The sequence below is a fragment of the Trichomycterus rosablanca genome, chromosome 5 (genome assembly GCF_030014385.1).
Source record: "Trichomycterus rosablanca isolate fTriRos1 chromosome 5, fTriRos1.hap1, whole genome shotgun sequence".
Lineage (NCBI taxonomy): Eukaryota > Metazoa > Chordata > Actinopteri > Siluriformes > Trichomycteridae > Trichomycterus > Trichomycterus rosablanca.
In genome coordinates, this window is record NC_085992.1 from 912,986 (window position 1) to 938,967 (window position 25,982).

General features: G+C 45.6%; 1 protein-coding gene and 1 long non-coding RNA gene across 3 annotated transcripts in view; one reads left to right on the top strand and one right to left on the bottom strand.

The window, feature by feature from the left end:
- spag5 (sperm associated antigen 5) overlaps nucleotides 1–25,982 on the top strand; it is an 83,037-nt gene that overhangs the window by 47,770 nt on the left and 9,285 nt on the right. For both annotated transcript variants that reach the window (XM_062995469.1, XM_062995470.1), the window contains exons 5-18: nucleotides 880–1,075; nucleotides 2,346–2,462; nucleotides 2,551–2,643; nucleotides 3,401–3,535; nucleotides 7,108–7,227; nucleotides 7,523–7,615; nucleotides 7,784–7,918; nucleotides 17,082–17,175; nucleotides 17,515–17,662; nucleotides 17,958–18,008; nucleotides 20,343–20,517; nucleotides 20,698–20,831; nucleotides 22,799–22,958; nucleotides 23,095–23,191. In XM_062995469.1, the coding sequence (XP_062851539.1) occupies nucleotides 880–1,075; nucleotides 2,346–2,462; nucleotides 2,551–2,643; nucleotides 3,401–3,535; nucleotides 7,108–7,227; nucleotides 7,523–7,615; nucleotides 7,784–7,918; nucleotides 17,082–17,175; nucleotides 17,515–17,662; nucleotides 17,958–18,008; nucleotides 20,343–20,517; nucleotides 20,698–20,831; nucleotides 22,799–22,958; nucleotides 23,095–23,191 (1,748 nt within the window). The remainder of the gene's footprint in view (nucleotides 1–879; nucleotides 1,076–2,345; nucleotides 2,463–2,550; nucleotides 2,644–3,400; nucleotides 3,536–7,107; nucleotides 7,228–7,522; nucleotides 7,616–7,783; nucleotides 7,919–17,081; nucleotides 17,176–17,514; nucleotides 17,663–17,957; nucleotides 18,009–20,342; nucleotides 20,518–20,697; nucleotides 20,832–22,798; nucleotides 22,959–23,094; nucleotides 23,192–25,982) is intronic.
- On the bottom strand, nucleotides 7,622–19,994 carry LOC134314771 (uncharacterized). The gene is made up of 3 exons (XR_010012423.1): nucleotides 19,417–19,994; nucleotides 16,985–17,144; nucleotides 7,622–7,900 (listed from the first exon to the last, which is right to left on the bottom strand). It is a non-coding gene; the product is annotated as an uncharacterized LOC134314771 (long non-coding RNA).

The window sequence follows — 25,982 nt, forward strand, 5'->3', positions numbered from 1 at the left end:
CACCCTCACACACACCATCAGATCCACATCTAATAGATCCCTCACACACGCCATCAGATCCACATCTAATAGATCCCTCACCCTCACACACACCATCAGATCCACATCTAATAGATCCCTCACACACGCACTGTCAGATCCACATCTAATAGATCTCTCACCCTCACACACCATCAGATCCACATCTAATAGATCCCTCACACACGTACCATCAGATCCACATCTAATAGATCCCTCACCCTCACACACACCATCAGATCCACATCTAATAGATCCCTCACCCTCACACACACACCATCAGATCCACATCTAATAGATCCCTCACCCTCACACACACCATCAGATCCACATCTAATAGATCCCTCACCCTCACACGCACCATCAGATCCACATCTAATAGATCCCTCACCCTCACATTCACCGTCAGATCCACATCTAATAGATCCCTCACCCTCACCCACCATCAGATCCACATCTAATAGATCCCTCACCCTCACACACACCATCAGATCCACATCTAATAGATCCCTCACCCTCACACACACCATCAGATCCACATCTAATAGATCCCTCACACACGCCATCAGATCCACATCTAATAGATCCCTCACCCTCACACACACCATCAGATCCACATCTAATAGATCCCTCACACACGCACTGTCAGATCCACATCTAATAGATCTCTCACCCTCACACACCATCAGATCCACATCTAATAGATCCCTCACACACGTACCATCAGATCCACATCTAATAGATCCCTCACCCTCACACACCATCAGATCCACATCTAATAGATCCCTCACCCTCACACACACCATTGTGAGGGTTCTAATGTTTTGGCTCATCATGTCTTTCTGTCTGTGTGTATTACAGCGTGAGTCGCAGCAGTGTTGAGTCTCTATCTCGCCCCGAGCTGGAGCAGAAGCTGATCTCCACCCTCATCATGGTGGAGGTCCTGTCCCAGCAGCTCACCCCGGCCCAAAACCAGAACCTCCGCGCCAGAACCGCGCCCAACCCGTCCGACATCAGAGACCGGCACGTCCAGACGGAGCGCACGGAGCTCAGCCAGGTCAGGAAGCAGCAGCACAGTCAGGGCACAAATCCCATTCCAAAAATATTGGGACAGTAGAGAGAGTGTAAATAAAATAGCATTTTTTCCATCCAATTTTAACTGGGTAAACCTGAGAGTGAAAGTTCCAGAACTGAACTTACCGTTTGCTCCAGTTCCTCTTTCTCTCTCCCCTCCTGTCCACCGATTTCTTCTAAGGTACTGGACTAGTAATCAGAAGTTTGCTGGTTCAAGCCCCACCACCACCACCACCACCACCACAGTGCCCTGAGCACCGCTCCTAACCCTGAACTGCTTGAAGCGCTTGCTAAATGTACAGGAGCGTGTGATATGCTATATGATATATACACCGATCAGCCATAACATTATAACCACCTCCCTGTTTCTACACTCACTGTCCATGTTATCAGCTCCACTTACCATATAGGAGCACTTTGTAGTTCTACAATTACTGACTGTAGTCCATCTGTTTCTCTACATGCTTTGTTACCCCCTTTCATGCTGTTCTTTAATGGTCAGGACCACCACAGGACCCCTACAGAGCAGGTATTATTTAGGTGCTGGATGATTCTCAGCACTACAGTGACACTGACATGGTGGTGGTGTGTTAGTGTGTGTTGTGCTGGTATGAGTGGATCAGACACAGCAGTGCTGCTGGAGTTTTTAAACACCGTGTCCACTCACTGTCCACTCTATTACACACTCCTACCTAGTCGGTCCACCTTGTAGATGTAAAGTCAGAGACGATCGCTCGTCTATTGCTGCTGTTTGAGTCGCTCATCTTCTAGACCTTCATCAGTGGTCACAGGACGCTGCCCACGGGGCGCTGTCGGCTGGATGTTTTTGGTCGGTGGACGATTCTCAGTCCAGCAGTGACAGTGAGGTGTTTAAAAACTCCAGCAGCGCCGCTGTGTCTGATCCACTCATACCAGTACAACACACACTAACACACCACCACCATGTCAGTGTCACTGCAGTGCTGAGAATCATCCACCACCTAAATAATACCTGCTCTGTGGTGGTCCTGTGGGGGTCCTGACCATTGAAGAACAGCATGAAAGGGGGTAACAAAGCATGTAGAGAAACAGATGGACTACAGTCAGTAATTGTAGAACCACAAAGTGCTTCTGGTGACTGGTCAGGCTGAAGGTCTCATCCTGTGATTAAATTTTTGTGTGTATGCGTGTGTGTGTGCGTGTGTGCGTGTGTGCGTGTGTGCGTGTGTGCGTGCGTGTGTGCGTGTGTGTGTGTGTGTGTGTGTGTGTTTCAGATTGAGCCGTATAAAGATCTGTATCTCACCGCACTACAGCAAATCCAAACCCTCCAGCAGGACGAAGAAACTCTTCACGGTTTACACCAGAACATGCAGCTCACACAGGGCACTATGGTACACACACACACACACACACACACACACACACACACACACACACAGAGCTTGCTGTACTGAGTAGTGTGTGTGTGTGTGTGTACAGATGAACGTTAAAGCAGATACGGACGAAGCTCTCAGCAGCATGAAGAACATCAAACACGTCGTGGATGATGATCAGAAGATCCTCTCTCAACAGGTGACACCTTCTAGTCCTGAACTGTGAGAGCTCATGAGCCGCTCCTGTCCAGGTTATTAATGTACAAAGTGTAAACCTGGTGCCCCGCCCTGCTCCCCTCTACCTACCTGATCAGGATTCTAATCAGACCTGGAGCTCATAATCAGATTATTTAGACGCTCTACTTGTGTCAGCGCAGTTTTAGCTTACTAAGCTAACACAGTTAGCATCAGGGCGTTCAACCCGCCGCTAGCACGCCAGCTAACGTCTCCCTCCGCGTCCCGAAAACGCTTAAACTCTCCCTGACGCCCCAATTTACAAATAAACCCACTCGTATAATTACACCTGTATACAGATTACACAGCAATGAGAATTTAGTTACATTTATAAGGAACTCTGTTGGTTGCTCCGCATCGATCCGTTCACCACGTTTGTAGTTCTTTGTGAGAAAAGTCGTGTCGCACTGAATGCTGGGATCGATCTTCAGCGCTGAGGAGGCGTCGGACGCTCCCTCGTCATTCAGTCAGATCATCACTCAGAATTAAGGCGCCTCAGTGGGAGCATTTTAAGGGAGCTAAGGATTTAGACATGCCCTCTTCTCGGGAGTGTAGGATGATGTAAAATATGCCTATATGTAGAGATACGCTATGTTTTTGGACAGACCCCTTATGTACTGTATATGGGCACTTTAGTTACACATCAAAGGCTCTGTATGGATGGACGCTTGGTAATATGGGGTAGATATTAAGTACTAATTCGTGTGTGTGTGTGTGTGTAGATGGTGCAGATGAAGGCTCTGTACCAGCGCTGTATGGACACCCTGAAGAAGATGGAGCAGAAGAACAGAGCGTGTGTGAAGGACAGGGATGATATGAAGATGAAGATGGAGGAAGCTCTGGAGCAGAAGGCTACGGTAACACACCTCACTAACCTGAACGCTGGATGTGTTTCTGAAGCGATACGATGTGAGGACGACTCGGATAGTTATGGTGTTTACCGCACAGCAGGTTTTTTACTTCTGATAAGAATAATAATGAATAGAAAAGTGCATTTCCTGAAGAAAATGTGGAGAGATTGTGCAGCTTACATAAATTCCAAGGTGTTGCTAGGTGGTTGCTAAGTTGTTGCTAGTCAGTTGCTGTGCTAACAGGATCATTGCAATGGGGTTGCTGAGCTGTTGCTAGGTGGCTGTGAAGGTCTTGCTAGGCAGAGACTGAGGCTATAGAGACACAGTCTATAGAGACACAGGCTATAGAGACACAGACTGTAGAGACACAGACTATAGAGACACAGACTATAGAGACACCGGCTATAGAGACACCGTCTATAGAGACACCGTCTATAGAGACACAGGCTATAGAGACACAGGCTATAGAGACACAGGGAAACAGACACAGACTATAGAGACACAGTCTATAGAGACACGGAAACAGACACAGTCTATAGAGACACAGTCTATAGAGACACAGACTATAGAGACACAGTCTATAGAGACACAGTCTATAGAGACACAGACTATAGAGACACAGACTATAGAGACACAGTCTATAGAGACACAGTCTATAGAGACACAGACTATAGAGACACAGACTATAGAGACACAGTCTATAGAGACACGGAAACAGACACAGTCTATAGAGACACAGTCTATAGAGACACAGTCTATAGAGACACAGTCTATAGAGACACAGACTATAGAGACACCGGCTATAGAGACACAGGGAAACAGACACAGACTATAGAGACACCGGCTATAGAGACACCGGCTATAGAGACACCGGCTATAGAGACACCGGCTATAGGGACACAGGCTATAGAGACACAGGGAAACAGACACAGACTATAGAGACACAGTCTATAGAGACACAGTCTATAGAGACACGGAAACAGACACAGTCTATAGAGACACAGTCTATAGAGACACCGGCTATAGGGACACAGGCTATAGAGACACAGGGAAACAGACACAGACTATAGAGACACAGTCTATAGAGACACAGTCTATAGAGACACGGAAACAGACACAGTCTATAGAGACACAGTCTATAGAGACACAGACTATAGAGACACAGACTATAGAGACACAGTCTATAGAGACACAGTCTATAGAGACACAGTCTATAGAGACACAGACTATAGAGACACCGGCTATAGAGACACAGGGAAACAGACACAGACTATAGAGACACAGACTATAGAGACACAGTCTGTAGAGACACGGAAACAGACACAGTCTATAGAGACACAGTCTATAGAGACACAGTCTATAGAGACACAGTCTATAGTGACACAGACTATAGAGACACAGACTATAGAGACACAGTCTATAGAGACACAGTCTATAGAGACACAGTCTATAGAGACACAGACTATAGAGACACCGGCTATAGAGACACAGGGAAACAGACACAGACTATAGAGACACAGACTATAGAGACACAGTCTGTAGAGACACGGAAACAGACACAGTCTATAGAGACACAGTCTATAGAGACACAGTCTATAGAGACACAGACTATAGAGACACGGAAACAGACACAGTCTATAGAGACACAGTCTATAGAGACACAGACTATAGAGACACCGGCTATAGAGACACAGGGAAACAGACACAGACTATAGAGACACAGACTATAGAGACACAGACTATAGAGACACAGACTATAGAGACACAGTCTATAGAGACATGGAAACAGACACAGTCTATAGAGACACAGACTATAGAGACACAGTCTATAGAGACACAGTCTATAGAGACACAGGGAAAAAGACACAGACTATAGAGACACAGACTATAGAGACACAGACTATAGAGACACAGTCTATAGAGACACAGGGAAACAGACACAGACTGTAGAGACACAGACTATAGAGACACAGTCTATAGAGACACGGAAACAGACACAGGCTATAGAGACACAGACTGTAGAGACACAGTCTATAGAGACACAGTCTATAGAGACACAGACTATAGAGACACAGACTATAGAGACACAGTCTATAGAGACACAGACTATAGAGACACCGGCTATAGAGACACAGACTATAGAGACACAGTCTATAGAGACACAGGCTATAGAGACACAGACTGTAGAGACACAGACTGTAGAGACACAGGCTATAGAGACACAGTCTATAGAGACACAGACTATAGAGACACCGGCTATAGAGACACAGGCTATAGAGACACAGGGAAACAGACACAGACTATAGAGACACAGACTATAGAGACACAGTCTATAGAGACACAGTCTATAGAGACACAGTCTATAGAGACACGGAAACAGACACAGTCTATAGAGACACAGTCTATAGAGACACAGTCTATAGAGACACGGAAACAGACACAGTCTATAGAGACACAGGGAAACGGACACAGACTATAGAGACACAGACTATAGAGACACAGACTATAGAGACACAGACTATAGAGACACAGTCTATAGAGACACAGGGAAACAGACACAGTCTATAGAGACACAGTCTATAGAGACACAGACTATAGAGACACAGACTATAGAGACACAGTCTATAGAGACACAGGGAAACAGACACAGTCTATAGAGACACAGTCTATAGAGACACAGTCTATAGAGACACAGGGAAACAGACACAGACTATAGAGACACAGACTATAGAGACACAGACTATAGAGACACAGGGAAACGGACACAGACTATAGAGACACAGACTATAGAGACACAGACTATAGAGACACAGACTATAGAGACACAGTCTATAGAGACACAGGGAAACAGACACAGTCTATAGAGACACAGTCTATAGAGACACAGACTATAGAGACACAGACTATAGAGACACAGACTATAGAGACACAGTCTATAGAGACACAGGGAAACAGACACAGTCTATAGAGACACAGTCTATAGAGACACAGTCTATAGAGACACAGTCTATAGAGACACAGGGAAACAGACACAGACTATAGAGACACAGACTATAGAGACACAGACTATAGAGACACAGTCTATAGAGACACAGGGAAACGGACACAGACTATAGAGACACAGACTATAGAGACACAGTCTATAGAGACACAGGGAAACAGACACAGTCTATAGAGACACAGTCTATAGAGACACAGGGAAACAGACACAGACTATAGAGACACAGACTATAGAGACACAGTCTATAGAGACACAGTCTATAGAGACACAGGGAAACAGACACAGACTATAGAGACATTGATTCTCAGGCTATAGAGGCTAACAGGATAATTGCTATGGGGTTGCTGAGCTGTGAAGGTGTTGCTAGGCAGTTGCCAAGGCGTATCAGGTGGTTGCTAAGCTGTCACTAGGCGGTTGCAGTGGTGATGCTACATTTTCCCACATTCCGAGAACGGTGTTACACTCGCTGAGCACCAGAACACCTGAGCGGTCATGTGTGAGAGGCAGAACGACAGCAACAGAGGTCATGTGACTATTGTAACTGTGTGTGTGTGTGTGTGTGTGTGTGTGTGTGTAGGTGTTACGAGTGCTGGAGCAGCTGCGTTCCCATCACACAGAGCAGATATCTGATCTCCAGCGCAGCCTCGGATCCCACCAGGAGCTCACAGCGTCACTCACTCACACCTACCCACAACTGGTGAGATCCTGCCGTCAGCTGCCGACTTCTCTGTGCCCATATTAAAACAAAACTGAAGTAATGGTGCAGTGAGCTATGGCTGAGGTCTAAAAAACACAAAATATTAAATAAAATAGAGCTTCATTCCTGCTCAGTAGCTTCTAAATCCATGATGGTGTGAAGTCCTCCTGAGCTGGAGCCCTCAGCTGCTTGGATTGTGAGTGTGTGTTAGGTGTGTGTTAGGTGTGTGTTAGGTGTGTGTTAGGTGTGTTAAGTGTGTGTGTGTGTGTGTGTGTTTCCTCTGCACTGTGCTCAGGTGGGACTGAACAAGATGTACCTGGAGTCTCTAGCCGGCGCTAACACACTGCTGAGAGAGAAGCTGGAGGATCACACGGGGCTTTCTGAGGAGGTACGACTCCACTTCATCCAAACCATCCGAACAGAAGTTACAGCCTCAGTACACTGAACAGTCACACACATGCATTTCCAGGACGGAATGCAGCGCCACATACAGGCGCTTGTAGTACTGCACGTTCACACCTTCAGCATCTCACCCGGGCGTGTCTGTGTTCGTTAGCTGTATGAAGCTCGGCGGCTCCTCCGGAGGACGAATCCGGTAGTGCAGAACCTTCAGCGGAGAGCGTCAGCGGCTCTACAGCAGAGCCAGAGACACCAGGAGGAGAAAGATCACGCTCTGGAGGAGAAAGAACAGGTCAGTCACACTGCACACACACTTCTACACCCCCCCCCCCTTCCTTACACACACTTCTACACAATACACACACACACGCTTCTACATCACACACACACTACTACACAATACACACACACACACACACACTACATCACACACCACACTACTACACAATACACACACACACACACACTTCTACACCCCCCCCTTACACACACTACTACACAATACACACACACACACTTCTACATCACAACACACACTACTACACAATACACACACACACACACACTCTACATCACACACACACACTACTACACAATACACACACACACACACACTTCTACATCACACACACACTACTACACAATACACACACACACACACACTCTACACCCCCCCCCTACACACACTACACACAATACACACACACACTCTTCTACATCACACACACACTACTACACAATACACACACACACACACACTTCTACATCACACACACACTACTACACAATACACACACACACACCACTTCTACACCCCCCCTACACACACTACTACACAATACACACACACACTTCTACACCCCCCCCCCTTACACACACTACTACACAATACACACACACACACACGCTTCTACATCAACACACACACACACAATACACACACACACGACACACTCACACCCCCTTACACACACTACTACACAATACACACACACACTACTACACAATACACACACACACACACACTTCTACACCCCCCCTTACACACACTACTACACAATACACACACACACTTCACACCCCCCCCTACACACACAACTACACAATACACACACACACACACGCTTCTACATCACACACACACTACTACACAATACACACACACACACACACACTTCTACATCACACACACACTACTACACAATACACACACACACACACACTTCTACACCCCCACTTACACACACTACTACACAATACACACACACACTACTACACAATACACACACACACACTACTACACAATACACACACACACACACACTTCTACATCACACACACACTACTACACAATACACACACACACACACACTTCTACACCCCACCCTTACACACACTACTACACAATACACACACACACACACGCTTCTACATCACACACACACTACTACACAATACACACACACACACACACTTCTACACCCCCCCCTACACACACTACTACACAATAACACACACACACACACACTTCTACACCCCCCCTTACACACACTACTACACAATACACACACACACCTTCTACACCCCCCCTTACACACACTACTACACAATACACACACACACACACTTCTACACCCCCCCCTTACACACACTACTACACAATACACACACACACTTCTACATCCCCCCTACACACACTACTACACAATACACACACACACACACACTTCTACACCCCCCCCTTACACACACTACTACACAATACACACACACACTTCTACATCACACACACACTACTACACAATACACACACACACACACTTCTACACCCCCCCTTACACACACTACTACACAATACACACACACACGCTTCTACATCACACACACACTACTACACAATACACACACACACACACACTTCTACATCACACACACACTACTACACAATACACACACACACACACACTTATCTGTCTCGCGTGTGTTCTACACCCCCCCCTTACACACACTACTACACAATACACACACACACTTCTACACCCCCCCTTACACACAATACACACACACACACACACACACACACTTCTACACCCCCCCCCCCTTACACACACTACTACACAATACACACACACACACACACACTTCTACACCCCCCCCCTTACACACACTACTACACAATACACACACACACGCTTCTACATCACACACACACTACTACACAATACACACACACACACTTCTACATCACACACACACTACTACACAATACACACACACACTTCTACACCCCCCCCCTTACACACACTACTACACAATACACACACACACACACACACACTTCTACACCCCCCCCCTTACACACACTACTACACAATACACACACACACTTCTACACCCCCCCCCTTACACACACTACTACACAATACACACACACACACACACTTCTACATCACACACACACTACTACACAATACACACACACACACACACACTTCTACACCCCCCCCTTACACACACTACTACACAATACACACACACACACTTCTACACCCCCCCCCCCTTACACACACTACTACACAATACACACACACACACGCTTCTACATCACACACACACACTACTACACAATACACACACACACACTTCTACATCACACACACACTACTACACAATACACACACACACACTTCTACATCACACACACACTACTACACAATACACACACACACACTTCTACACCCCCCCCCTTACACACACTACTACACAATACACACACACACACACACACACTTCTACACCCCCCCCCTTACACACACTACTACACAATACACACACACACACACACACACTTCTACACCCCCCCCCTTACACACACTACTACACAATACACACACACACACACACTTCTACATCACACACACACTACTACACAATACACACACACACACACACACTTCTACACCCCCCCTTACACACACTACTACACAATACACACACACACACTTCTACACCCCCCCCCCCTTACACACACTACTACACAATACACACACACACGCTTCTACATCACACACACACTACTACACAATACACACACACACACTTCTACATCACACACACACTACTACACAATACACACACACACTTCTACACCCCCCCCTTACACACACTACTACACAATACACACACACACACACTTCTACACCCCCCCCTTACACACACTACTACACAATACACACACACACACACACACACACTTCTACACCCCCCCCCCTTACACACACTACTACACAATACACACACACACACACACACTTCTACACCCCCCCCCTTACACACACTACTACACAATACACACACACACACACACACACTTCTACACCCCCCCCCTTACACACACTACTACACAATACACACACACACACACACACACTTCTACACCCCCCCCCCTTACACACACTACTACACAATACACACACACACACACACTTCTACATCACACACACACTACTACACAATACACACACACACACACTTCTACACCCCCCCCTTACACACACTACTACACAATACACACACACACACACACTTCTACATCACACACACACTACTACACAATACACACACACACACACACACTTCTACATCACACACACACTACTACACAATACACACACACACTTCTACACCCCCCCCTTACACACACTACTACACAATACACACACACACACACACTTCTACACCCCCCCTTACACACACTACTACACAATACACACACACACGCTTCTACACCCCCCCCCTTACACACACTTCTACACAATACACACACACACACACACACACACACACTTCTACACCCCCCCCCTTACACACACTACTACACAATACACACACACACACACACACACACACACACACTTCTACACCCCCCCCCTTACACACACTACTACACAATACACACACACACACACACACACACACACTTCTACACCCCCCCCCCTTACACACACTACTACACAATACACACACACACACTTCTACATCACACACACACTACTACACAATACACACACACACACACACACTTCTACATCACACACACACTACTACACAATACACACACACACTTCTACACCCCCCCCTTACACACACTACTACACAATACACACACACACACACACTTCTACACCCCCCCCTTACACACACTACTACACAATACACACACACACACTTCTACACCCCCCCCTTACACACACTACTACACAATACACACACACACACACACTTCTACACCCCCCCCCCCTTACACACACTACTACACAATACACACACACACACACACACACTTCTACACCCCCCCCTTACACACACTACTACACAATACACACACACACTTCTACACCCCCCCCCCTTACACACACTACTACACAATACACACACACACACACTTCTACACCCCCCCCTTACACACACTACTACACAATACACACACACACACACACACACACACACACACACTTCTACACCCCCCCCTTACACACACTACTACACAATACACACACACACACACACACACACACACACACTTCTACACCCCCCCCTTACACACACTACTACACAATACACACACACACACACTTCTACACCCCCCCCTTACACACACTACTACACAATACACACACACACACACTTCTACACCCCCCCCCTTACACACACTACTACACAATACACACACACACACACACACTTCTACACCCCCCCCTTACACACACTACTACACAATACACACACACACACACACACACACACACACACTTCTACACCCCCCCCTTACACACACTACTACACAATACACACACACACACACACACACACTTCTACACCCCCCCCTTACACACACTACTACACAATACACACACACACACACACTTCTACATCACACACACACTACTACACAATACACACACACACACACACACTTCTACACCCCCCCCCTTACACACACTACTACACAATACACACACACACACACACACTTCTACACCCCCCCCTTACACACACTACTACACAATACACACACACACACACTTCTACATCACACACACACTACTACACAATACACACACACACACACACTTCTACATCACACACACACTACTACACAATACACACACACACACTTCTACACCCCCCCTTACACACACTACTACACAATACACACACACACGCTTCTACATCACACACACACTACTACACACACACACACACTTCTACATCACACACACACTACTACACAATACACACACACACACACACACACTTCTACATCACACACACACTACTACACAATACACACACACACACACACACTTCTACACCCCCCCCCTTACACACACTACTACACAATACACACACACACGCTTCTACATCACACACACACTACTACACAATACACACACACACACACACACACACTTCTACATCACACACACACTACTACACAATACACACACACACACACACTTCTACACCCCCCCCTTACACACACTACTACACAATACACACACACACACACACTTCTACACCCCCCCCTTACACACACTACTACACAATACACACACACACACACACACACACACTTCTACACCCCCCCCCTTACACACACTACTACACAATACACACACACACACACACACACACACACTTCTACACCCCCCCCCTTACACACACTACTACACAATACACACACACACACACACACTTCTACACCCCCCCCCTTACACACACTACTACACAATACACACACACACACACACACACTTCTACACCCCCCCCCTTACACACACTACTACACAATACACACACACACACACACTTCTACATCACACACACACTACTACACAATACACACACACACACACTTCTACACCCCCCCCTTACACACACTACTACACAATACACACACACACACACACTTCTACATCACACACACACTACTACACAATACACACACACACACACACACTTCTACATCACACACACACTACTACACAATACACACACACACTTCTACACCCCCCCCTTACACACACTACTACACAATACACACACACACACACACACACACTTCTACACCCCCCCCTTACACACACTACTACACAATACACACACACACGCTTCTACACCCCCCCCCTTACACACACTTCTACACAATACACACACACACACACACACACACACACTTCTACACCCCCCCCCTTACACACACTACTACACAATACACACACACACACACACACACACACACTTCTACACCCCCCCCCTTACACACACTACTACACAATACACACACACACACACACACACACACACTTCTACACCCCCCCCCTTACACACACTACTACACAATACACACACACACACTTCTACATCACACACACACTACTACACAATACACACACACACACACACACTTCTACATCACACACACACTACTACACAATACACACACACACTTCTACACCCCCCCCTTACACACACTACTGCACAATACACACACACACACACACACACACTTCTACACCCCCCCCTTACACACACTACTACACAATACACACACACACACACACTTCTACACCCCCCCCTTACACACACTACTACACAATACACACACACACACTTCTACACCCCCCCCTTACACACACTACTACACAATACACACACACACACACACACTTCTACACCCCCCCCCCTTACACACACTACTCACACTACTACACAATACACACACACACACACACACTTCTACACCCCCCCCTTACACACACTACTACACAATACACACACACACTTCTACACCCCCCCCCCTTACACACACTACTACACAATACACACACACACACACACACACACACTTCTACACCCCCCCCTTACACACACTACTACACAATACACACACACACACACACACACACACACACACACTTCTACACCCCCCCCTTACACACACTACTACACAATACACACACACACACACACACACACACTTCTACACCCCCCCCTTACACACACTACTACACAATACACACACACACACACTTCTACACCCCCCCCTTACACACACTACTACACAATACACACACACACACACACTTCTACACCCCCCCCCCTTACACACACTACTACACAATACACACACACACACACACACACACTTCTACACCCCCCCCCTTACACACACTACTACACAATACACACACACACACACACACACACACACACACACTTCTACACCCCCCCCTTACACACACTACTACACAATACACACACACACACACACACACACTTCTACACCCCCCCCTTACACACACTACTACACAATACACACACACACACACACTTCTACATCACACACACACTACTACACAATACACACACACACACACACACTTCTACACCCCCCCCCTTACACACACTACTACACAATACACACACACACACACACACTTCTACACCCCCCCCTTACACACACTACTACACAATACACACACACACACACTTCTACATCACACACACACTACTACACAATACACACACACACACACACTTCTACATCACACACACACTACTACACAATACACACACACACACACTTCTACACCCCCCCTTACACACACTACTACACAATACACACACACACGCTTCTACATCACACACACACTACTACACAATACACACACACACACACTTCTACATCACACACACACTACTACACAATACACACACACACACACACACACTTCTACATCACACACACACTACTACACAATACACACACACACACACACACTTCTACACCCCCCCCCTTACACACACTACTACACAATACACACACACACGCTTCTACATCACACACACACTACTACACAATACACACACACACACACACACACACTTCTACATCACACACACACTACTACACAATACACACACACACACACACTTCTACACCCCCCCCTTACACACACTACTACACAATACACACACACACGCTTCTACATCACACACACACTACTACACAATACACACACACACACACACTACTACACAATACACACACACACGCTTCTACATCACACACACACTACTACACAATACACACACACACACACTTCTACATCACACACACACTACTACACAATACACACACACACACACACTTCTACACCCCCCCCCTTACACACACTACTACACAATACACACACACACGCTTCTACATCACACACACACTACTACACAATACACACACACACACACACACACTTCTACATCACACACACACTACTACACAATACACACACACACACACACACTACTACACAATACACACACACACGCTTCTACATCACACACACACTACTACACAATACACACACACACACACACTTCTACATCACACACACACTACTACACAATACACACACACACACACACACACTTCTACATCACACACACACTACTACACAATACACACACACACACACACACTACTACACAATACACACACACACGCTTCTACATCACACACACACTACTACACAATACACACACACACACACTTCTACATCACACACACACTACTACACAATACACACACACACACACACTTCTACATCACACACACACTACTACACAATACACACACACACACACACACACTTCTACATCACACACACACTACTACACAATACACACACACACACACACTTCTACACCCCCCCCCCTTACACACACTACTACACAATACACACACACACACGCTTCTACATCACACACACACTACTACACAATACACACACACACACACACACTTCTACATCACACACACACTACTACACAATACACACACACACTTCTACACCCCCCCCTTACACACACTACTACACAATACACACACACACACACTTCTACATCACACACACACTACTACACAATACACACACACACACACACACTTCTACATCACACACACACTACTACACAATACACACACACACACACTTCTACCCCCCCCCCCTTACACACACTACTACACAATACACACACACACACACACACTTCTACACCCCCCCACTTACACACACTACTACACAATACACACACACACACACACTTCTACACCCCCCCCCTTACACACACTACTACACAATACACACACACACACTTCTACATCACACACACACTACTACACAATACACACACACACACTTCTACATCACACACACACTACTACACAATACACACACACACACACACACTTCTACACCCCCTACACGCTTCTACACATCACACACACACACACTTCTACATAACACCAGTAGACTGGCTCCTCCGAATTGTCTGTAGGTCTAAGTGAGTGATGTTCTGTGATGTTCTGTGATGTTTCCTCCCCCTGTTAGATGGAGAAGCAGCTGGATGAAGCTCATTCGAGTCTGGAGGAAGCTGGTCAGCAGATAGCAGATCTGAACACACAGATAACCATCCTGAGTTCAGGTGAGGGCATCAAACATGAGCATGTGGACGACCTGTTATACAATTAAACTCCTTCTGGCTTTACTGGACTGGCCTACACCTGCCTGGATCATTTCGGATGATTGGATTCATGAGCGTGCAAGCCTGTCGTCGTAATTCCGTTCAGATTGAATGGGCACAAATCCCCACAGACGCACTCAAACCTCCAGTGGAAGGCATTCAGTGAGGATCTGCATTCATTTTGAATCAGGGTGTCCACATACTTTTGGCCATGTAGTAAATGATTTTAAGCCTTGCTGATTGTGTGTGTGTGTGTGTGTGTGTGTGTGTGTGTGTGTGTGTGTGTGTGTGTGTTAACAGAGATGGCGGTTCTGCGTGAGCGGCTGGGCGAGGCGGAAGGAGAACGTGCTCAACTGCAGAGGCAGACGACCGAACTCTCGGCCACAGTCTCGTCCACTCTGGCCTCGTACGCCTTCCTGGAACAAGCGCTCACCTCCGAGACCACCAAGTACGTCCCTCACGACCTCTGACCCCTCATGCACGCTCATCCCGCTGGACCAATAACACCATCAGTGTCTGCACCACAGGGTGCACCTGGTCCGGTATCACTTACACACAGCACAACACGGAGGGTCAAAGATCACGTGACCGAGCACTGCCGGGGATCTCGGACCCCCAGGATTCACGAACATAGAGCTGAAAAATCCCATGATGCTCCGAATACCTTTTGTTTGTGTTTTATAACCCCAGTGCATCATGGGATTGTTAATTCTACCCTGACTGACTGTGATTTTGTTTTTCAGACTGCAGCGCTCACTTCACCAGATTCAGGAGGCCACAGAGAGAGCAGAGAGGTACAGCACACACCCCACCCACCCTCATCATCATCAGTACAGCACTTTTTACTTACCATTATGTAACATGCATAACATCAACAATTGTAAACTGACCATCGTATTTAACCCCAACCCACCCCAGATCAATGATCAGATCATTACGATCCCCGTGTCTGCTTCTCCCCTCGCTGATAACCCTGAGACCCAACAAACTTAATTACAAAAAGAAAAAAACATTCATGGTAAACATACATACATAGACATTCACATTTCCCAACACCTGACAAAAACAAAAGAAGGGTCAGTGTAAAGACCGTTCCCTTTCACTGTGTCTGAATATAACACATATAATCTCCCTTAAGCTATGAGATGAGTAAGGGACAGTGGGAGGCTAGTGGGTAGAGCTTTGGGCTACCAACCGGAAGATTGGCGGTTCAAATCCAGGCCCTGCTATGCAGCCACTGTTGGGTCCTTGAGCAAGACCCTTAATCCTGTCTGCTCCAGGGGCGCCGTAAGGTGGCTGACCCTGCGCTCTGACCCCAGCTCCCAAAAACAAGCTGGGATATGCGAAGAAAGAATTTCATTGTACCGTACACCTTTATATATATATATATAAATACAGTCGAATCCGGTTAATCGGACCAGCCGCTTATTCGGACCGAAACCTAAAGTACCGAAACAAATCCTATTATGTACGTGTGATGTTTTTCGCTTATTTGGACCAAAATTCCATTTAATCGGACCAAAGAACGTGAGAGCGAATAAGAAAAAGAAGCCACAAGTCGCCACTTAGAGCGGATGCAAAGCGGGTCAGCGAGATATGGGAGGATTCCTGGGCTCCCCGGGAGAATTTATGCTTTTATCAAAGGTCAGGAAATCCCAAAAGTTGTGTTGACTAGAGCAAAACCAGCGGGAGGTGAACACGCCCATCACTTTCTTTCCCACAACCAAGCACCCAGTAGCCAGCAGCGTGGTTACTGGATCCATCTGCAGCTCCGCTTTTCGGCGAAATGAAGTCGAGCGTGAACAAGATGGAATTTAGTAAGAACTTTTTTTTGTATTATGCTTCGCATGCTGAGTACCTATACATTGTGTTGTAGATCGTTTCGAAAAACTTGTTTGCAAATTTATTTTTCAATGAACAAAGTTCGTAAGCAACAGTAGTTCTTGTTTGTACGTTCGCTATACGTGTATATCGCACAATAAAGGTTTAATAAACATTTAATATGTTACATAAATTATAGCACGTCCCGTCTTGTAACATAGGGCGTGTTCGTGTAATCGGACCAGCCGGTTATTAGGACCAAAACGATCGCGTCCCGATGTGGTCCGATTAACCGGATTCGACTGTATATGACAAATAAAGTTTATCTTATCTTATCTTAAGTCAGTAATGGGGACCAAATCGTTTTGCTTCTACTATTACTTTTTCTTTTCCTCTTCTTTTTCATCTTCTTTTATTTCTTTTTTGCTTCTTCCACTTCATCGTCTTTAACTTCTTTTTCTTCTTTTTTTCTTTTTCTTCTACTACCTCTTTTCTTTTATTTCTTATCTTTTTTTAAACTTATTTTTCTTCTTTCAGTTCTTTTTCTACTTCTTCTTCCTCCTCCACTTCTTTTAGTTCTTCTACTTCTACTTGTTCTTCTTCTTTTTTTACTTATTTTTCTTTCACTGCGTTTTCCTCTTCTATTAGTTCCACCATCATCATCTACTTCTTTTTATATTTCATCTACATATTCTTCTTTTACTTACTTTTAGTTCTTTTTCTAATTCTTTTTCTTCTACTACTACTACTTTGTCCTCTTTTTCTACTTAATCTTCTACCTCTTCTTCTTTTGGCTGCTCCTGTCCTGAACGGTCCTCCCTCTCCGCATCCATGAACCTCCTCCCCATAGCTGGTAATATGGGCCCCACTCTGCAATACACAAACACCAACATCGTTTCTCTCTTTTCTTTGCCTGCACCATTCCTGCTCAGTCCTTTAATTCCAGATCTGCCAGTTTGCACATGTTGGGCCCTTGAGCAAGGCCCTTTACCCTCAATTTCCTGCAATATATCCAGTCAGAATTGTATAAAAGCATCTGCTGAATGACAAAAATGTACAACAGTGTGAAATCTAGGGTTTTTCACACTGTTGTGAAAAACAGTGTGAAAATGTGTTTTGTGTAGACCCCCCCCCCCCCCATCCCCCATCATACTGGCATCTTGACCACATCAGTGAGGAATTTTCGGGCCTCAGACACATACAGTTGTGTCTGTTAGACCCCCTGCAGGTTGGATCTCCAGTGAGAGCCAGCGTTCTGGTCTGGTCTCTTGACGTGTTCTCTCTCTCTCTCTCTCTCTCACCCTCAGTCTGCAGGAGGCGCTGCAGGCGTCTGAGCGGCGGGTGGAAGAGCTGGAGCAGGTCCTGGCGCTGAAGGAGAACCTGCTTTCTAAAGTGAGCGCTGAAGCCGAGACCCAGCGCCTGCAGCTGCGCAGACTCACGCAGATCCAGGGTGAACTCCTGAACACCCGCGAGATGACGGAGGTGAGAACTGAACCACGGTGGGGGGGGGGGGGGGGGGGGGGGCTTACTGCTGAGGTTCTGGAGACTCAGAGCTTCCATGTCTCAGCCCAGTTGAGTCAGTGTGTGTGTGTGTGTGTGTGCGTGTGTGCGTGCGTGTGTGTGTGTGTGTTCGTGTGTGTGTGTGTGTGTGTGCGTGTGTAGTTCCTGCAGGCGGAGAACGAGCTGACCCGAGAACAGTTAGCTGAGAGTGAAGGGTTGCTGCGTTCACACCTACAGGGGCTGAGAGAGAGAAATCTGGAGTGTGAGGATCTCCGGGTGGAACTGAACCAGCTACGGTGAGTAACCACGTACAGAGCCACCGGTCAGTCTGACTGACTGATTATATTCACCCTGTGTGTGTGTGTGTGTGTGTGTGTGTGTGTGTGTGTGTGTGTGTGTTTTGATGTGAGGAGCACACACCGCCGTACCTTTCATGCGTCTGAGGGATTAAAACTAAAATCTTCACAGCAGACGCTTTCCAAACATCACAAATTAATATTACACTCATCAAAATAATGAAGGGAACACAGACCACTCACATCACACACCAGATCAAAGAACCAAAGATTCAGGGTGAGAACAAATTGTAACTGGAAACCAAAATGATCAACCTGGATTCAAAACCACACCAAAATCAGTGTAAAAAAATCTGAATGGTTGGTCATATGTTTGGTTGGGTAAATAGATGGATGAATGGATGAGTGGGTGGGTAAATAGATGGATGAATGGATGAGTGGGTGGGTGAATAGATGGATGAATGGATGAGTGGGTGGGTGAATAGATGGATGAATGGATGAGTGGGTGGGTAAATAGATGGATGAATGGATGAGTGGGTGGGTAAATAGATGGATGAATGGATGAGTGGGTGGGTAAATAGATGGATGAATGGATGAGTGGGTGGGTAAATAGATGGATGAATGGATGAGTGGGTGGGTGAATAGATGGATGAATGGATGAGTGGGTGGGTGAATAGATGGATGAATGGATGAGTGGGTGGGTGAATAGATGGATGAATGGATGAGTGGGTGGGTGAATAGATGGATGAATGGATGAGTGGGTGGGTGAATAGATGGATGAATGGATGAGTGGGTGGGTGAATAGATGGATGAATGGATGAGTGGGTAGGTGAATAGATGGATGAATGGATGAGTGGGTGGGTGAATAGATGGATGAATGGATGAGTGGGTAGGTGAATAGATGGATGAATGGATGAGTGGGTGGGTGAATAGATGGATGAATGGATGAGTGGGTAGGTGAATAGATGGATGAATGGATGAGTGGGTGGGTGAATAGATGGATGAATGGATGAGTGGGTAGGTGAATAGATGGATGAATGGATGAGTGGGTGGGTGAATAGATGGATGAATGGATGAGTGGGTGGGTGAATAGATGGATGAGTGGGATGATGGATGGTTGGATGAATGAGTGGGTGAACAGATGGATGAATGGGTGGGTGGGTGGGTGAATAGATAGATGAATGGATGAGTGGGTGGGTGAATAGATGGATGAGTGGGATGATGGATGGTTGGATGAATGAGTGGGTGGGTGAACAGATGGATGAGTGGGTGGGTGAATGGATGGATGAGTGAGTGGGTGAATAAGTAGATGGCTGGATGAATATATAGATGGATGGATGGTTGGATAAGTGTGTGGGTAGGTGAATGGATGGATGAGTGGGATGATGGATGGTTGGATTAATGAGTGTGTGTGTGAATGGTTGTATGAATAAATGGATGGATGAGTGGGTAGGTGAATAGATGGATGGATGAGTGGGTAGGTGAATAGATGGATGGATGCATGGACGAGGAGGTAGGAGGATGGATGAGTGGGTAGATGGATGGACGAGGAGGTAGATGGATGGATGGATGAGTGGTTGGGTGGATGGATGGATGGATGGGTAGGTGGGTGGATGGATGGACGAGGAGGTAGATGGATGGATGGATGAGTGGTTGGGTGGATGGATGGATGGATGGGTAGGTGGGTGGATGGATGGACGAGGAGGTAGGTGGATGGATGGATGGATGAAAGCCAAGAGAGAAAGCAGCAGTCAGTGGGAAAGAGTTGCCGGACGACCTGAAAGCAGCAGGAACAGCAGTTACAGAGAACTTCAGCACCAGCAGTCATCACTGATCATGATCATTCAGACCAATCAGAACAAAGATCAGATAAAACAATAATAGTGTGTGTGTGTGTGTGTGTGTGTGTGTGTGTGCGCGTGTGTGTGTGCGCGTGTGTGTGTGCGTGTGTGTGTGTGTGTGTGCAGGACGGAGAGAGACTCTCTGCAGCAGGAGTTGATCAGTACTCGTGATAAAGCTCGTCTGATGTTGTTGGATCAGGGAGAGCAGCTCGCTCAGGCCACGCTGGATACATCATTACTGCTACAGAGAGTGGGTGCCGTCATCAAGAACTGCAGCCCTGACCAGGTACACACAGTTTATTTTGATGATCCAGTCTCGTCCCCTCCCGGGTTCTTCAGCTCCGTCCTCGATGATGTTGGAGGATCTGATGGTAGGAGGAACTCTTAGCTTTTATCCTCATCCTGTGTTGATGTTTCCTCAGAGCTCTGATCCTCCTCGTCTCCCTCAGTCCTCCTTCGTCACCTCAGTTATTCAAGCACTGACTGAGGAGCAGCCCTCTGATACACCTACAGATGCAGGTCTGATACAGTACTGCTCCTAATACTAGAGTGGATGGAGGTTTGAGAGATGGACACATGAGCAGACTGGTAGATGGATGAGTGGATGAATGATTATATGTATAGATTAACAGATGGATGGATTAATGGATGACTGTATGAAAAGATGGTCGGTTGGTTGTATAGATGGGTGAATGTATAGATGGATGGTTGGATGAATGGTTGTATATATGGATGAATAGATGGTCGGTTGGTTGTATAGATGGGTGAATGTATAGATGGATGGTTGGATGGATGGGTGAATGTATAGATGGATGGTTGGATGAATGGTTGTATATATGGATGAATAGATGGTCGGTTGGTTGTATAGATGGGTGAATGTATAGATGGATGGTTGGATGAATGGGTGGATGTATAGATGTGTGGGTGAATGAATGGTTGTATATATGGATGAATAGATGGTCGGTTGGTTGTATGGATAGGTGGATGTATAGGTGAGTGGAATGAATGGTTGGTTGTATGGGTGGATGTACAGATGAATGGATGGGTGGATGAATGGGTGGATAGTTGATTGTATGTATGGATGAGTGAATGGATGGATGGCTGGATAGATGGAAGGATGGATGTATAGACGGAAGGATGGGTTGATGTATAGATGGATGGGTGGGTGAATTGGTGGATGTACAGATGAATGGATGGGTGGATGAATGGGTGGATAGTTGATTGTATGTATGGATGAGTGAATGGATGGATGGCTGGATAGATGGAAGGATGGATGTATAGACGGAAGGATGGGTTGATGTATAGATGGATGGGTGGGTGAATTGGTGGATGTACAGATGAATGGATGGGTGGATGAATGGATGAATGTACAGATGAATGGATGGGTGGATGTATAGATGTGTGGGTGAATGAATGGTTGTATATATGGATGAATAGATGGTCGGTTGGTTGTATAGATGGGTGGATGTATAGATGGATGGTTGGATGAATGGTTGTATATATGGATGAATAGATGGTCGGTTGGTTGTATAGATGGGTGGATGTATAGATGGATGGTTGGATGGATGGGTGAATGTATAGATGGATGGTTGGATGAATGGTTGTATATATGGATGAATAGATGGTCGGTTGGTTGTATAGATGGGTGAATGTATAGATGGATGGTTGGATGAATGGTTGTATATATGGATGAATAGATGGTCGGTTGGTTGTATAGATGGGTGAATGTATAGATGGATGGTTGGATGGATGGGTGGATGTATAGATGTGTGGGTGAATGAATGGTTGTATATATGGATGAATAGATGGTCGGTTGGTTGTATGGATAGGTGGATGTATAGGTGAGTGGAATGAATGGTTGGTTGTATGGGTGGATGTATAGATGAATGGATGGATGTATAGATGAATGTACAGATGAATGGATGGATCCACTTCTCAAAACTCATCTATTCAATATGGCATTTAACTTGTAACAACACGAAATAAATGTTTTTATTTTTGCTATTCTTTTTAATAGTTTTTATACTTAGATCACGACAGAAATGTGAAGTCCTAGATCCTAAAACTTGTAAAGTTTTCAGTTTCCTGATTGCATGTAAATCTGTCCTGTTTCTGTCTAATTTTAAGAAATTGTTCTATATTTGTTGTTCTCTCTCATAATTTAGCTAATTTTTAATGAACTGTCTTATGCTGCTCTCTTTGTTTTTATCTTAATTATTCTTGATGTTGATGTACTATTTTGATTTTGTACTATGATTTGTATGGTGTATGTACGTATTTGTTTTGATTATTTGTCTTATGTAAAGCGTCTTTGAGTATCTTGAAAAGCGCTATATAAATAAAATGTATTATTATTATTATTATTATAGATGAATGTACAGATGAATGGATGGATGTATAGATGAATGTACAGATGAATGGATGAATGTACAGATGAATGTACAGATGAATGGATGGATGTACAGATGAATGTACAGGTGAATGGATGGATGTATAGATGGATGGGTGGGTGAATTGGTGGATGTATAGATGAATGTACAGATGAATGGATGGATGTATAGATGAATGTACAGATGAATGGATGGGTGGATGAATGGATGGATGTATAGATGAATGGATGGATGTATAGATGGATGGGTGGGTGAATTGGTGGATGTATAGATGAATGTACAGATGAATGGATGGATGTATAGATGAATGTACAGATGAATGGATGGATGTATAGATGGATGTATAGATGAATGGATGGGTTGATGTATAGATGGATGGGTGGGTGAATGGGTGGATAGTTGATTGTATGTATGGATGAGGGATGGATGGATGGCTGTATAGATGGAAGGATGGATGTATAGATGAATGGATGGGTTGATGTATAGATGGATGGGTGGGTGAATGTAATTTATAGATAGATGGAATAATGGGTGGGTGGTTGGAGGGGTTGGTGAATGGTTGTATGTATAGATGAATGGATGGGTGAATAAATTATTATATGTAAAGGTTTATAGATGGGTGGATAAATGGATGGATGGATGGTTGGTTGGTTGATTGTATGGATGGGTGAATGTATAGATGAGTAGATGGGTGGATAAATGGTTGTATGGTTGGTTGGTTGTACAGATGGATGGATGTATAGATGAAAGGATGGATTATTGTGTGGATGGATGGATTGGTTGTATGTATAGATGAATGGGTGGGTGGATGAATGGTTGTATGTATGGTTGGTTGGTTGTACAGATGGAAGGATGTATATATAAATGGATGGGTGAATACATTATTATATGTAAAGGTTTATAGATGGATGGATTAATGG